The sequence below is a fragment of the Mus musculus genome, chromosome 12, assembly GCF_000001635.26.
Source record: "Mus musculus strain C57BL/6J chromosome 12, GRCm38.p6 C57BL/6J".
Lineage (NCBI taxonomy): Eukaryota > Metazoa > Chordata > Mammalia > Rodentia > Muridae > Mus > Mus musculus.
The window spans coordinates 50,409,621-50,427,543 of NC_000078.6; the positions used below are offsets into that span (position 1 = coordinate 50,409,621).

The window sequence follows — 17,923 nt, forward strand, 5'->3', positions numbered from 1 at the left end:
GAAATAGAAAAATGGAGAATAGCGTACAATGTAGACATTTCTTTATTGATCTGTCCCAATTGTTAAACTTAAAGCCCCCAAGAAGAGGGAAGACTCTTCATTATATGTGTCTTCTACAGTTGTAAAGAAGCAATGGTGTTCATATCTAATATATAGAAAGAACTTAAAAACTAACAAAACAAAACAATCTTAAGAGAATAAATAACTCAACTAAGAAATAGTGAACACAGCTCATGAGAGTTTTCAAAAGATGACCCACAGATGGCTGGGAAACACTTAAAGAACTCTGAGAAGCTCTATCAGACGCTGATACTCACAGCCAAGCATTGGATGGAGGTCAGGGACCCCTATTGAAGAGTAAGAGAAGGAATTGAAAGAACTGAAGAGGATGGCAACCACACAGGAAGACCAACAGTATCAACTACCTGGACCCATGAGAGCTCCCAGAGACTGAGCCACCAACCAAAGAGCATACATGGGCTGGTCTGAGGTCTCAGGCACAAATGTAGCAGAGGACTGCCTTTCCTGTTCTCAGTGGAAGAGGAGGTGCCTAATCCTGTAAAGATTTGATGTCCCAGGGAGGAGGGATGCCTGAAGGGAGGTACCTCTCAGAGGCAAAGGAGAAGAGGGATGGGGGAAAGAATTCTGGGAAGGGGATAGGGAGGCAACATTTAAGATGCAAATAAAAAAGAAAGAAATGTTCACTATCCTTAGCTATCAGGGAGATCTGAACCAAAACTTCTTTGACATTTCAGATTACACCATCATAATGGCCAGTATCAATAAAACAAGTTGACAGCTCATGATGGCAAGGGTGTGGGCTAAGGGGAACATTCAGCTATTGCTGGTGGAAATATAAACCTGTCCCAAGCCACCATGGAAATCAGTGTGATTGTTCCACAAGAATCTGGGAATAGATCTCCCTCAAGATACAGTGATACATTTACACAATGGAGTACTACTCAGCTATTAAAAAGAATGAATTTATGAAATTCCTAGCCAAATGGATGGACCTGGAGGGCATCATCCTGAGTGAGGTAACACAATCACAAAAGAACTCAAATGATATGTACTCACTGATAAGTGGATATTAGCTCAGAAACTTAGTTTACCCGAGATATAAGATACAATTTGCAAAACACATGAAACTGAAGAAGAATGAAGACCAAAGTGTGGACACTTTGCCCCTTCTTAGAATTGGAAACAATCACCCATGGAAGGAGTTACAGAGACAAAGTTTGGAGCTGAGACAAAAGGATGGACCATCTAGAGACTGCCATATCCAGGGATCCATCCCATAATTAGCCTCCAAAGATAACACCATTGCATACACTAGCAAGCATTGGCTGAAAGGACCCTGATAGGGCTGGCTCTTGTGAGACTAGGCAGGGGCCTAGCAAACACATAAGTGGATGCTCACTGTCAGCTATTGGATGGATCACAGGGTCCCCAACGGAGGAGCTAGAGAAAGTACCCGAGGAACTAAAGGGATCTGCAACCCTGTAGGTGCAACAACATTATGAACTAACCAGTACCGTGGAGCTCTTGACTCTAGCTCCATATGTATCAAAAGATGGCCTAGTTGGCCATCACTGGAAAGAGACGCCCATTGGACATGCAAACTTTATATGCCCCCGTACAGGGGAATGCCAGGGCCAAAAAATGGGAATGGGTGGGTAGGGAGGGAAGTGTGTGTGGGGGAATGGGGGACTTTTGGGATAGCATTCTAAATGTAATTGAGGAAAATACGTAGTAATAAAAAATATTTAAAAAAAAATCACTTAGAAAAATACAGTAGCTGTGATGACAAAAAAAAAAAAAAAAAAAAAAGATACAGTGATACCCATGCCGTGCATGGTCGATACATTTAATACAGAGACACTTGATCATTTATGTTCATTTCTGCTCTATTAATAATGGCCAGAACGTCCACCACCAGATGAATAGACAATACTCAACAGGATGTAATTCTGCTGTTAAAAATAAAAACAACACTCCGCATGTATGTCTGCATGTGTGGAAGTGCTCACTGTGTTGCCTTTATAATTCTACTTTGCTTATTGTTTTTTTTTTCCTTGCCTGTTTGTTTATTAAAGAGAACAAGAAAGAATGAATGGAGTTGGAAGGGTGGGGAGGTAGAGTGGCTCTTTGAGAAGTTGGAGAAGAGAAAACTGGGATCAGCATGTATTTTATGAAAAATATTTTTAATAAAAACAAGTATCAGGAAAGCAATGCACACTTCTTCTACAAGTAAAAATATGGTTTCAAGAAGTACGTCCATGAGAACAATGAGTGAGATACCTCAAGAGATCCTCAAACACAGGCTTTAATATCTTATTTAAAGTTACACAAAGATTGTCTTTAACACAGTCATTTTGCTATTACAGTGACATAACTTATGTCTATGCCAAGTCCCACATGAACGTGACATCAGGAATTGAAAATATAATTTTAATATTTTATTTTTATTTTATGTGTATGGGTGTTTTGCCGACAGGTATATCTGTGGACCGATTTTATACAGTGCCCCATGAGACTAGAAGAGGGCAGTAAATCTTTTGGCTCTGGATGACTGTGAGCTGGAAACTGAACCCAGGTCTTAACTGCTGAGCCATCTCTAGAGCACAACATTGGCAATGTAACACAAACCATTTCAGTGAGGAAAAGAACAATCCACCAACCAAATGGATACCACAAATATGCAAAGCTTTAGAAAAACAGTCTCCTGAATATGCCTCCTGCAAGTAAAATCTAAACAAGGTTGGGTTTCCGGGTTTGATAATGAGTATATAAACGTACACCCAGCTCTATGATTCATACTTGATTCTGTGCAGTCCTCTGCTCTAGAGAAAGAAGGGAACAAGATTAAATACTCACAGGCAGTTAGTAATAAGGTACAGGCCTGCATGACAAAGACGCAATAGGGGACGATGGAGACTGCAGTGAACTGGAGACAAGAGTATCATTGTAAAAGGAGGGCCACTGCTCAAATATTGCCTTTCCTTATTTATTTCCTTCCTTCCTTCCTTCCTTCCTTCCTTCCTTCCTTCCTTCCTTCCTTCCTTCCTGTATATGACTTTTAAACTTATTTTCTTTTTTTAAAAATGTGTATGATTGTGAACTTGTTGGACTGCAAGTTTATCATGTGCATGTATGTATGTATGTATGCATGTATGTATGTATGCATGCAAGCAAGCATGAATTCAGGTGCCCACAGAGATCATAGGGGAATATTGGACTATTTAGAACTGAAGTTGCACATTGTTCTGAGCTATCTGGTTGCTGTTGAGGACTCAACCTGCATCTTTGCAAGAACAGTTAATGGCCTTACCAGGTGATCTAGCTCTGCAGCTCTCTTTTAGTTATACTGGATAAGCAGGAAGCCCAGGTATGCACATTATAAAGAAAGTCAGTCTAGATGTTGACAACATAGAAAGAAAAGGGAAGTGAAAGTTTGGGAAGGGGAGGGTCGTGAGTGAATGTGTCAGTCACCTCTATGTAGAAGAAAAATGGTTTGCTCTGAACTTTGAACAAGGTGATAATTTAAAAGGAAGGAAGGAAGGAAGGAATGAAGGAAGGAAGGAAGGAAGGAAGGAAGGAAGGAAGGAAGGAAGGAAGTTTTTATAAGATAAAGATAAATATGTGAAACGTTGTAACCAACTCTATCATCATCTCCATCATCATATTAGAGAAAATACAATCACACAAGGTTATAAGTAGTTGACCTAACAAAGCTTTAAGTGTAATAACTATGAACTCATGGAGTCTTATTTCAGATAATGTTCTTTCTCGTAATCCACCTGTTCCTGCATTCCTGGGATTTATGATAATATATCACAGCAATTATATTTTATTTCCCTCATGTAAGTGAATAAAGAAGGTATAGGACACTATGAAAATGAACAAGTGTCCTTTATACCAAAATTCAGTTGATGTGGAATACTGTAAAGCCTTAACTTTGACCTCTATGACATATTTTCAAATAATTTGCTGTATTCAGCTGAACACATCTGAGTAACAGGTATTTTCTTGGACACAGTAACAAGATGAATCAGGAGCTTTCATATGTAGGAGCCATCAATTATCTGCCTACCATCCAATCCAGGTATTGCTTTATCTGAACAGTTTTAATAATGACTATATAAAACTACACCCAACTGTATGAATTCATACTTGATTCTAGAAGTCCAAAGATGGGCTAACATACCAGAAAACTATACAAAAAAGTTTTCCCCACTGCCCTTAAGTTTATCCTAGTTACCAAAAGCTGCCTGGAGTGTACTAACCTGAAGGTCCAATAAGATGCTACTGGATATACAAAGACTAGGAAAAAAAACTAACTCTGTGCTCAAGCAGGTATCTCTTGAATAGCACTCTGTTCCCAGCATAACTGTCTCTGTTACCTTTCTCTCTCTTCGCCTTTTTCATCAATATAGAGGGCTCTTCCTCATTTGTTTACAGTTTACTTACTCACTAGCTTCTGGAAGAGGTCCCATACAACTTCTCTATGCTTTCTGTGTCAAAACATTCTGTCTCCTGTTGAGTAATCACCCAAGCCTTGGGATAACTGGTCTACCTGTCCGTTGTTTTTAAATTGTCACCAGAATGAAAGCTCTGTGAGGGAAGGGCCTTATCTACCTTGTCTTTCTCCAGGTTACACACTTGTGGAATCCTGTTTCACTCAGGGTATGGGCCAGTAAAGGTAGCTTCACTCAGGGAAAGCTTCACAGTCCAAGTGAGAGATGGTTCAGAAAGGAGTTTTCCTGAAAGAACTGTATGTGTGGGCCACAAATTGAGTCTTGCAGACTTTTGACACCATCAACAAGTAAAAATCTGTCTAGGAAAACAGAGCCCTTCCAATCTTGAGACTACCCAGAAGTTTCCCTACTTGTAAGCTAACACACAGTTTTACAGTTATTTGGCAGTGACTAACCCCACCTGCGACTGGTGCTAGAATATATACTGGCAAGGTCAGAGAGTGGATACTTGTGAAGAAAGATGAAACATCTGTCTTTCCCCAAACACTACCCTTCACATAGGGAGTAAGACATTTTTCCAGTACAGAGCTGCCTTTGACTGTAGGCAAATATGAAGCCACGAGGGACAACATTCACACTGAAATATACATGCTGTGTTGAAGGCAGGATGTTTGCTGAGTCTCGCAGTTTTTTAATTGTATTCTGACTCTATGTCCTTTGAACTTTATGCCAAATGTGCCAGATAAATGAGTTTGAATTCTCAGTTGGATGTCCTAAATACACAGTATAAATAAAAGCTGATCAAAACCTTTCATAACCGTTAAAAGGGTTATTATAGGGCAGGAAAAAAAGTGTACCCCCTGCTTAGTGGTGACGGATGCTGTGTTTTACAGTGGAGAATTCATTTCTTAATGTTTGGAGCAATTTATGAAAGCTTTCAAAGTAATGACACATGGAACACCCTTTGAAAAATATAAGGAGATGTAGATCTGCTGAGTGCTAAAGTAGTCTTGGAAGTTACATTTGCTTTATATTGCCTCACTCCTTTGAGTAAACAGAAGGGGAGGGTAAGAGAGACCTAGGTTTCCTTAAGTGATCCATTCTTTTGCAGGGAAAGCATCAGGACTGTTGAAGCATTTTCACAAATTGCAGGCCCTGTTCTTTCAAATGTCAGTTACCAACACCCTACAAAGCTTGGTCCCAAAGGGAAACATGATATAAGTAAGTTTACCTTTAAAAAGAGAGAGAGAGAGAGAGAGAGAGAGAGAGAGAGAGAGAGAGAGAGAGAGAGAGAGAGAGAGAGAGAGAAGAGACAGCAATGCAAACTTAATGCAATACACTCTAAACCGATAAAATGGGAGAGGGGACATTTCCAGTGAGAAAGACCATGAATGCGTGTCCACAACTTCTGCTCTGGCACTTTAAATGCCAGCCTGAGTCTACATATAGAAAGTGATGGGGAGAAAACTAATTATCTAAGTAAAATCAAGGACAATCAAATTAGTGACATTTATTACCATAATTGAGTATTTGGCTCCACTTGAATAGCCAGTGGCCTAGGGTGGGCGTACTGTTGATACCAAGGAGAAGTTGGGGAAGTATAAAGATGCCTGAGTCTTCAAAGCCTAGAGGTTTCCTCTGAGAATTAACAATAAATGTAAGTTACTTTTGCAGCCTTTCACAGAGTCCTAGCCTATGTTCCTTTTTTTTTTTTTTTTTTAAGATTTATTTATTTAATGTATCTGAGTACATCGCCACTGTCTTCAGACACTCCAGAAGAGGGCATCAGATCCCATTACAGATGGTTGTGAGCCACCATGTGGTTGCTGGGAATTGAACTCAGGACCTCTAGAAGAGCAGTCAGTGCTCTTAACCACTGAGTTATCTCTCCAGCCCCTAGCCTGTGTTACTTAGTGCCATACTATAGTGTCAGTGCACTCCGTGTGTGTGTGTGTGTGTGTGTGTGTGTGTGTGTGTGTGTGTGCCTGTTTATGTCTCTGCATGTGTGTGCATGCTACTCCTTCCAAAACAACGTAAGAAGGCAAGATGAGATTTTTAAGCCAGAGGCCTTTCCTTCCACCTAAAGCTCACTCAAGAACTAAGTTCTAAGATTACTAACTAAATGATGGTGGTATTTCTAGTGAATGCCCATAAGCAAAAAGAGAAATAGATTATTACCATAAGTTGCGCTATTTAGAGAAAGTGACACTTTTACTTCATAAGTTCTGCACATTACCTTTTTAAATAAATTTATCTTGAAAAGGAAACACTTTTCCTGTGAAAGGAGGAAAATTTAATTACCTAAGTTAAAATGACTTCATGTTAGAAAACTATGTTTAATGAAGCAGATTTCTGGAGAAACAAATGTTAAATACAGTAGAATACTGTAGTTATGTGTGTCTGTGTACTGTGTACATATATGGTGCACACACGTCATGTCACCTGTGTAGAGGTCAGAGACCCATTAGTAGGAGTGGCTCTTAGAACTTGAACTCAGGTGGCAGATCTGGGGACAAATGCCTTTTTTAGCTGAAGCACCTCCCTGCCACTCAAAACATAAATATTTAAACCTTATAAAGTTTTAAGTTCTAACTTCCCACTATTTTCTTCTCTCAGTATAATGACTTTCACACCAATGTTTTCACATTTTCCTGTATATGAGAATTACCCGTGATACATAGCTCTTACATACAGCATAAGGGTCCATTGTTTCAACTAAGAACTCAGTAGTGACAAGTGGTTAGGAATTAAAGGGGTATCAACCTGGCTAGACTTGGCAAGATGTTGAGTGATGAAGGTGAAAGAGAGCAAAAACCTACTGTGGGTCTTGGGGGAACTTTCTAGAAGCCATGCTATATTACCAGAGGGATGAACCTGGCCTGCGAAGTCTTTGTTCAAGATCCAACTCTTCCTAAATCCTAAGAGAGTATGTACAGGTGATGCCTGATGCTCTTTTGAAGTAGGCTTCCTGGAATTCTGCCCCATAGTGCTTACATTTATACTCACCCTTCTTAAAGTTTTTATACAGAAGATAGATAGATAGATAGATAGATAGATAGATAGATAGATAGATAGATAGATAGATAGATATAGATTACGTAGACACCTTCTACATGAGTTCTATTGAGTAAGATCAGGCTACCCCACAGGGAACTCCACCAAGTTATTTTACTTCAGAGTTCCTTCTCCAGAGATCCAGCATCATTTTTCACCTAGGTTTTATGACCAGGAAGCAGGGAAGTACTGGTGAAGCAGCTCTGCTCAGGGCTCCTCACTGAAAATGCACACTGCCCTGGTTTGTATGTGGAGAGCTCACTTAGTCAGAAATCAAGATAAATCTCTTGACACCTGGAAGTGTAATACAGGACAATCACTGTGCATGCAAAAGTGGAAAATGACTACAAAGTAGATGAGCCACCAGGATTCCTGGAACTCTAGAATGTAAGGGTACCAAGTAAGTACCTCTACATAGATATTTGCCATCCTGAAAAATGCCCTGGAAATGTTCTTTTGGATAGAAAATATCACCATAGTTGTTCCTAGCATAGGGACAATTATTTCTCATTACTTGCTTATCAGAGAAGAATCTACCTGAATTCTTCTAATGTCTATCAGGTCCATCACCAGTTAAGGATAGATCTTGTCTTCATGTTAAAAACTAATGAAAACAGCAAGTGAACGGATTATTCTGGGGAGAGCATTTCTATGAAACTGTGCAGGCAAGAATTCTTGCCACAATTACACATGAGTCTGTGTATTTTATGAAAACCACAAGCTTATGGCAAATTGTTATTTTGGAAATATATGCACTCCATAAAAAGTTGAACTGAATATTGTTTAAATTTCACAAAAAATTAAAGGTTAGGGATATAAAATGTTCAGACAGAGCACAAGGTTTTAGAAGGAGCTCCACGTTCCCTGATAGCCTCTCGAAGGTAATCTGAATATTATGAATAAACAACAAGGCTTGGAGTAGAAGAAATTAATATTGCTAAAAGTAAGCTTTATAGAGGGCATTAACCTCAAAACTGTACTTGTAGATGCCTCTTCAAAGATATTAAAAATATTTAAAATAATTCTGGGTTTTTATTTTTTAAAAAAATAAATTTTTAAGGCCTAACTTTTGTTTTTGGTTGTTGGTTTATAATTTTTGTCTTTTATATTATATTGTATCTACAGAGGCACCCATTATCTCAATCCATTCTTTTCTGCCTTGGCTTTTCTTCCTTTATTTCAAAGAAAGATCACTCTATTCTCCTAAATCCTTTGATAAGGATGGTACATGTCTGTGTCAGCGTTTGTTAGTATATCTTCAGAACACCTCAGACTGTATAAAACTGAAGGAAAACGAGTGTGGGAAAAAACATCACATTGTAGTCTACAACAGGCATCCTTCTCCCCGTAGATGTTGATGAAGAGAAAATTGGTTATCGCTTTGAAAAACTACATATAAACAAAGTTCCAGAAAAATAGGTGATGCAGAAAGTTTTTCTTATTTCTATCAAGAGCTGTGCTTTGAAGTAAGTTTCACAAAGTCAAAATCTCTCCTCATCTTTCCCATTCCGTTCCTGAATGCAAGATCTGAGAAGGCCTCCCACTTCTAGGGATTACTCCCAAAGAAAAGTACACCTGGAAAATGATGTCTAAAGACATCCAGGAAAACAAATGACAAAAATCTAAAACTACACATTGTTTTTCCATGGAGCATCTCTATGCAGGGCACTTTTCAGCAGAGGTAATTTTCCAAATAGGAGTTTACCACCACTGCAGCAGATTTTTTTAATCAAATATACACATGAAATCTACATTTGACAATTTTACTTAACCTGTAACATGTTCGTGTTGTGCTTGTGTTAAGATCTTCTGCTAGAAAAACCTAAACCAGCTGATCTGAGAATGGATACTAACAAGGGTGCTTGAAGTCTAAATTCTCTGCAGGGAAACAGCACTGGGCCAGCTCCCAGTGGGCACGGCCCTGATGGAAGAGGAATCAGGTATTAGCAAGGAAGTTGGCCTGAGAATTATCCTAACAAGAGCATGGCTGCAGGCTTGAGAAACGTTCTACTAATTATTTAAGACAACTAAAAAGCCAATTTTACAATATTTTGGGGGAAGGAAATTTGTTCCATATCCTAGGACAATTTCTGCTGGAATCAGGAGCTTAGTGTTTCCATTTCCATTCTGCCACTGAGAAAAGAGCTAATAGTTTGTGATTTATACAATGTTAAAACCAAAAAGGTTTCTAAAATAATTAAGCTCAAGAAGTAGAGGCGGAAGTCAGAGTCATTTTCATGCAAGCCTTTGTTTAGTCCCTATGTTCTCAAGCCACACCAGGCATGTGGGACAAGGAGACAGTCAGGGTCCTCACTTTGCACGATTCTGTGGGATCTGGAATGAAAACATAGCTCCAACGTGCTTACCATATACCTCACCCTTTCATTTTTAAAGACAAGATACCTATGTTAGAAAATCAAGCATTTAGGGGGCAAACTTTGGCTTAAGAAACCAACCTCAGTCACCTCAAGGAAGATGCCAATCTTTGACAACTTGAGGATTATGGGAATTCAAATAGTGACAATGAGAAATGACAAAGAATGACAGGACAGTTATACCCCAGAGCTCTGCACTCAGTCGATTGAACTTCCATATAAACTCTAACAATTAACCACAGCTAATGTAGCTACGGACCAGTACAAGGTTGGTCTGTAGACCATGTTGCTGCACATTCTTAATGTCAGGTAATTTTGTACCTACCTCAAAGCCAGGGCTCACAGGAGACTGAAAGATGAAGTTGAGAGAGCAAAGAGTAGGCAAAGGAGAATAAAGAGGAGAAAAAGAGAGAAAAATAAGGTTACTAGGAGAAAGTAATGCATATTAGTCAATGCTGATTAACATACACACATGTGCTATCAAACCAAAGCAAAATGCTATACTAGTCAGCTTTGTGGACACACCAAAATCCAAACTGGAAAATGCTTTTAAAATTTAAGTGCAATAGGAGGAACTAAGTCACAGATGCAAAACATTTTGAGATGTGAGTAGTGGTTTGAAAAAAAAAAATCCTTGGTCTTGGTAATGAGGGATGGTTTTTGTACCTCGTTGAAAACAAATTAGAGTCAAAATGAAGTATTTTTGACCTTTAAGTAAAAGATTAGATTTTCTTCAAAATAATTCTTGCTCTCAATATGGAATGAAGAAAAAGGTCATTAATCAAATATTGCATAGTTGTTATTTGCCTGCAGTCAGTCGAGAGTGAGATGAGAAGCATAATCACAATTTGTCTGGGGATACCTGGGTTACCAAAGTAAGATCTTCAAGAAGACAATTGCAGGTAGTGATGAGATAGCTCAGTGGTTAAGGGCAATGGCTGCTCTTCCAGAGTACCCGAGACCGATTCCTAGCACCCACATGGTGGCTCACAACTGGCTGGAAATCCAGTTTTAGGGAAGCTAATGCCTGTTTCTCACTTCTGCTGATACTAGGCATGCAAGTGCTACACAGAACACCTATGCATATAAAATAAAATTTAGAATTTAAATTATTTAAAAAAGAGTGCAGATATGTTTATGGTGCATTTTTGGTTTTGCTCTGTTGATTACTGATTTCACTCAAAGTTAAAATATCACTCAAAAGTAAAATATATAAATTTTAAAAGAAATGCTTCCAAGAAAAATATAAAGTAAATAATTAAGCAGAGACCACTTATTGGAAATTTACATTGAATGTATTCTTTTTTATCTCTCTTTTTAAAACGATTGAAAAAAATACAGGTAGGCATTCTATTTGATATCTAGAAACCAAAAGTAAAGTGAACTCTGGTTGAAAATATTCTATAAAACGTGTAGCATGCACTCTGATGTCAGTAATTTTCTTCCTACTTGCTAAACAAATTACTTTGTCTTCAGGAAAAAAAAATGTATTACCTGTTTCTGAAATCTCTCTATCTCGATTTGTAGTATGTGCCCATTTAATCGGGGGCACTGGGGTCTCTGTACAGTTAGACTTAGGTTGCACCAAGGTAAGTTAGCATGCAGTACTAGCTAAGCAGTTTGTGAGTTGATATGATACATGGGAACTAAGGGATCACAGCTTCTCATTCAAACATAAACCTAAACATGGCTTCTGTGGAAAGCCATTGTCTTGTATGTATATACTATTATAGGACAAAAAAAACAAAACAAAACAAAAACAAAACAAAACAAAACAAGACACCAAATAAGTTTCTCAATTTCCAAAACAAGACAGTATCCTAGTCATCTATGTTTGTGGCATGCAAAACTCATAGCTCTCTTCACTGCTGGCCCTGAGGACATTTCTGTCTGGTCTCGGGTCAGAAAGTATAGGAAGAGTGGACAAGGCAAGATGCATCACCTCAATAATTTATCATTTTCCAAAAAGTATTTTTCTCATAAAATACCTATGGGTTTTAGAGGGGGAAAGTAATTCTATACTGATTTAGTTTGAGGACACTGACTTCATTATTGCAAGATTCCTTTGACCATTAACTATGCTTAGTAGCTACTAAAACTTCCACTACACGGATGCTCCAAGAAACATTTAACAATTTTATCTGTACAAGGTTTATTTATTTGCAATTTTATTGCATGGGCTTGTGTGTTATCTGTATGCATGTTTATGTGTGCATTGGCATGTGCATGTGTGTGTATGTGTGTGTAGACATGAGTGTGTGCATGCCTGGAGAGGCCAGATGGTGACTTTGGGTGACTTCCTGGATTACTCTCCACTTGACATTTTGGGGTCAGTTCTCACTTGAACTCACAGCTTAAACACCCTTTCTCTCCTGCTAGAAGAGACAATGGGATTATAGGTGGTCAATTATGCTCGTGTAGCTTTAATATGAGTGATGGGGACCTTATTTCTGATCCTCACACATGTGTTAAAAGTGCCTAGTCCACTGAGCCACCTCTTCAGTCATGGTTGAAGAAATACTGTTAAATAATTGTTTCGTCAAAACAAAACAAAACAAAATAAAAAAAAACAATAGAAAATAGACAACACCTTATTTTTCATCCTGTTGAGGTAGAATCATCAAAAGTTTCCATAGATCACCAAGAAAGAAACCCACATTACAGTGCCCATTCCATATGTATGCGGTACAGTGTAACAGCTTTTCTTTTGTTTGTCTTAAAGAACGATCATATGGGTTATATTGCTGTGTCTTTGGCAAAAACTACTATAGAAGACAAGGTCAATTACAAAAATAAAATCCATAAATCTCAGCATGCCATGGCACTTTAGTTTTAATATTTTATCTAACATGTACTTCTTATTAATGAATAGTGGCAGTTTCCTAACCCTCTTGCTAAAACGTTTTTAACTAAATTCATGGACTCTCATGATTTAATGAGTAATAACTGGGATCCAATAACATGCCATTCTTTCCTTACATGATCTATGATAAACATTTCCAATGACTTTCTATTTGGACAGCTATAACACACTTGTAGATCAGTGGTTCTCTACCTATGGGTCATGAGCCCTTTGGGGGTCACATATCCAATATTCTGCATATCTGACATATACATTACTGTTCATAACAGTAGAAGAATTTTAGTTCTGGAGTAGCAGCAAAAGTATTTTGGGGGTGTCACAACAGCCTGAGGAGCTGCACTAAAGGGTCACGGCATTAGGAAGATTGAGAAACACTGACTGAGATAACTTTTTACATTTACTTTGCGTCTTGATCACAGCCCCCTGCCTTCTCTCTTCCCAGTCCCACCCTGGTCCCCTCCCCCTTCTCCTCATGGAAGGGAACACCCCCTTAAGAACCATCCAACCCTGGGATATCCAGTCTCAGCAGTACTAGGCACATCCTCTATTTATATAATTTTATTTTATTTTTTTTTAACTTTTTTTTTCCATTTTTTATTAGGTATTTAGCTCATTTACGAAATGCTATACCAAAAGTCCCCCATATCCACCCACCCTAGTAGTTTATAAGAACTTAATAAGGGTATAAAGTTTTAGGTATACATCTTGACAAGGTTTTGTATATATACACATGGACTTCTTTTTAGATAATATGCAGAATTCTTCTAGCCTCCTAACAGTTCATGTCAGCTCTCTGCCAGCTCACATCCCCCTAAGAGGAAGCATTATTTTCCTGCTCTTCAACCTAAATTGAATTTGCCTCAATTGGCATTCCGATCCTGTATCCACAAGTATAGACTATTTTGTATCTACCTTCCTGTTTGAGATAGGGGTCTCATTATGCTATCCAGACTGACCGTGAAATCTTATGTTCAAACATTGCATTTCCTTGAGCCTCCTGATTGGGAACAATAGGCATGAACTACTGCTGCCTGCTTGATTTCTTTATTTAAAATTGCTTTTCAAAATTCACCTATGTTGCTGAATGACTAGTAATTCATTAATCACACTGAATATATAGACATAACCTACTGAGTTAGTGTTGCTTTTGTGTATGCATTTTTAGTGCTGAAAGCTACATTCGTGAAATCTCAAAAATATGTTTGTCTAAATAAGACCTACGTCATGCCATTGCCCTGAGACACACCAATGTGGGTGGGCACAGCTCACAAGGCTCTACTTCTGCAATCACTGGCTTCGGAGGGAGGATCAGGTTTCTCTGGGATGAATTGTCTGATAAATTATTCTATTTCAAGTGAGATATGCACTTGAGAGGCAGAGATAGAAGCACCTCTGTGACATCCAGGGCAGTTCTGTCTACCTATTGAGGTCAAGGATAGCCAGGGTGACACGGTGTACATATTGACAGCATGTCTCAAAAGAAAATATTATCATATTTTCCATATATATGTTCAATGAATTCCAGAAGCATTTACTCAGAACTCTATACTTACTTCATGGCTGTTCCATTCAACATACATCACCCAGCCTATCTGTGCGCACACTTTCTGGTTTAATGTAATTCTCTACTTGTGTGATGCTATATGATCTTAAAATTTTATATTTAAAAATTATATAATACAATACTACATTCTATGTATTTTGATGTATTACAATCTTCCAGTCTTATTTTATATCAGAATTCTTGATAGTAACACTATTGACACTTACATAATTTCTATGTCCTTATTCCAAACACTGTGCCTTGCAATTACTACAGGTACTTCTACTACAGGCAGTGTAACTTTAAAAAATAAAAAAAAATCATGATTTTTACCTTTGAATTCAACCAAAGAACTTCAATGCAGAGTGTGTAGTGGCAATCATTTTAAAATAGAAATTTTGATTATTACTTTTAATAAAAATATCCTTTATTCTAATTGATTCAAACATACAGGATTCCCTAGAATCACATACATATCTTCGGAATATTACAAAGTTATATTCATCTAAGTATTACATAAACGTACCACCTACCTTCCAAAAATAGTTTCAGCTAAAGAAGATTCAAAAACCAAAGGCCATGTCATCAAAAACACAACTTCAGAATAGACTAGAGATGTTTTCTCTTTGTTGTAAAGATGAGTGACCAACTGACACGTTGCTTAGTGTACTACAAAATGTAAGTTCTTTAATTGGAGATCACAAATACTCTCCAAGTAACGACAATTACAAATTGTCATACCTGACTCTAAAACTTATTTCCCCTCAAGTTAAGGTGGACTTACTTGACCTTAGTAATTCTTACTCTTGTTTTTCATCAATTTCTGTAATAGCTATGCTATAATGTGCCAGTGAATAGTCAGTGACAAGAGAAAGCTGGAGCTTCAAGCCATTAGCTGTTTCAGAACTCCATTCTTGTTGAAAATAACGTATACAACCATCACTCTATTCTTTGGTAAATGTTTGAAAAATTAATTTCGATAACAAATGCTTTCACAGCATGGGAAATGTCCATCACCCATTTCACAGGCACAGAAATATTTTAATTATTAAGTGCAGTTATTTTCATGGTACTTGTTAATGTCCTGATAAACCCGTATGAATATCAGTAATGCTAAGCAGTAAGGCTTTGGTGTTTTCATAAAAGTAAATTTCAGATCATAGCTCAGAAGAAATATTCAGTATGCTATAAGTACTTGAGCACTCTGCAGAGGAGACCATCTTTTGCAACATTAACACATTTGTTCACGCTGCTCAGGCCTTATGACCATGATGAAGCCTCACATATTTTTCAGTTTCACAAAGCTCTGGGAAGAAAGCAAACTCAAAGCCTTTGGATATTTGATGATGCATTGACCAACCTGCCACAGAGACCCAGGGGAGACACAGTCATTAACACGGGGGGCTGTGTCTCCCTCCCAGCATGCTCTCCTGGCCTGACACTGATAGCACAACATCCTCTGGATTTCTCAAGCGAGTGGGGAATGCATAAACAGCAGGACATACCAGTAAAGGCTCATCAGGGACACTGGTGGAGAACTCAGCCGATGCTGTGCGGACAGTACCGAGTCCAGTGAGGGACACATTGGAGAGTCTTCTCCTTCTAACTCCACTGCAATTGTTGGGGATTTTAAATGCACATCTCTTATGGTAATTCAGACCACATCCTGAAAAACAAACATAAAAATAACTCATTTCGCCAGAAATTAAATCTATTCTATCATCGCTTATAAATTAAGAATTTGAAAACATAGCACAACATCATTTTTTCTGATGCTACTTGGAAATACAAATTTCCCTCTGTGTTTTCTCTGAGTCTGTTCCTTATTTAAACATGGTTATCAGATTCCTACTATACTGTAAAAACTCAACAACTTCCCTGGTTGTTTGAGTGTTTAATTTTTACTTATGTATTTTTGACATTCTCAATATAATGAACTTGGGTTTAGAGAGAACTACAAATATGTTTACAAATAGATTAAACCATTTTTAGCTGTTATAGTTTTAAATATATATGAGCACATTGTGGAGAAAATTAATTATAGTTCATCACAAGTTTGGTGTGAGACTGATCTTAAGCTTGTCTCTGCAACTTGTATACATGACCCTGAACAAAGTATTTTATCTCAATTATAGATGGGAATCTGTAAAACAGAGACAAAAATAACTGCTTCATAGGATCAAGATAATATCAAGTATATACACTTGTTGGTTTCCAAATAGCAGGTAGATGGAAAAATATTTCCCACTTTGGGGTTTTATCTCATATATATATATATATATATATATATATATATATATATATATATATATATATATATATATGCATATATATGCATCTTCCCCACATAGCTGGCACCTGTTACTCATAATTTCCCTATGTGTCACAAAATAGGTCAGACAACTTTTCATAAAACATACTTTACAGTTCTGCCACCCAGATCTGTAGAGCTTGATGAAGCTATGGCCCTCGGTATGGCTCCCCCGGAGAGCAAAATGAGATGTATTTGCTTGCTTATAGTTTTGTGGGTATGTAGGATGCAAAAGCTATGAAGTCATAGAAGTATCTAACAAGATTTCAAATGAATGCCTAGGAGGATAGGTACGAGAGCAGTTAAGCATCCCTGTAGGCCTGAAAGGGCAATGAATGGCTGCATGAGAGAGATGATGAAGATGCAATGGAAACCCAGCAAATTTGGAGATGCCACAAAAATGGGGTGTTGTCTGAGCAAAGACCATCATCATTGAGAGCAAGCCTAATAGAGAATACCTGAGCTACATACAACCAGCAAAGCCAATAGAGCAGGGCTGCCTAAGTCAGCTAGAGAACACGCCATGCTACCTTGTAGCCTAGATGCTGGGCATGAAGCTACAAGATTTGATATTTGTACTTCTGGGTATTTGGTCTTGTTTGGTATAGTGATTCTTCTTTGTTATTTTACAGCACCCTTTTTAATTTTAAATGCTTACCCTGTTTCATTAAGGGTTGGAAGTATGTAAGAAACAAACAGACAAACAAGAACAAAAACAAACAAACTCCAGTTTACAGGTAAGATGTCCAGAGGAGACTTGGAATTTTGACAGATGCTGGCATAGTGAAGTTATGGTGCTTCTTAGTGGTGGACTCAATACATTTTGCATGATGAGACTGACATACAGCTTTTGGGCAGCTAAGACAGAGTGTAACAGTTTGCATTTTGAATGCCTACTGGACGTTCCTGTGTTGATGACTGCCCAGCTGGCAGACTCTTGGAAGGTATAGGAATGTTAGTAGGAAGGGATTAGTTAGAAAAATATGTCACTGGAACATGCTTGAAAGTGTACAATTGTCTCAAATGCCAATCTCTCAGCTGTCATGAGGTAAGTTATACTGCTTAGCTGTGAATTCTTTGTCCTGATGTTCTGCCTCATTGTAGACCCAGAGACAATAGAACCAAGGAAGCCGGGACTTAAACGCCTGACACTGGGAGTGAAGCCGTATCTTTCCCTCTTTAAATTCTAAATGTTGTGTCAAAATGAAAGAAATCTAGTCAAAACCACACACCCGAGGCGTGGTTTCTTCTAGATTTGTTCTCTCTGAACTTCCAATCCATGGGTACAAATTAAACAAT

At 38.0% G+C, this 17,923-nt stretch overlaps 1 protein-coding gene across 13 annotated transcripts in view; it reads right to left on the reverse strand.

The window, feature by feature from the left end:
- The window catches only part of Prkd1 (protein kinase D1), a 308,046-nt gene that overhangs the window by 68,395 nt on the left and 221,728 nt on the right, over window positions 1-17,923 (reverse strand). For 11 of the 13 annotated variants that reach the window (XR_001780432.2, XR_001780431.2, XR_001780430.2 and 8 more), the window contains 2 exons: window positions 15,819-15,979; window positions 10,233-10,256 (listed from right to left, as the gene is read on the reverse strand). Coding sequence is in view for 6 of the 13 variants with exons in the window: in XM_006515586.2 (XP_006515649.1) it covers window positions 10,233-10,256; window positions 15,819-15,979 (185 nt within the window). In the remaining 7 variants the exon portion in view is untranslated. The remainder of the gene's footprint in view (window positions 1-10,232; window positions 10,257-15,818; window positions 15,980-17,923) is intronic. The other 2 variants (NR_168537.1, NM_001382814.1) reach the window with 1 other exon arrangement.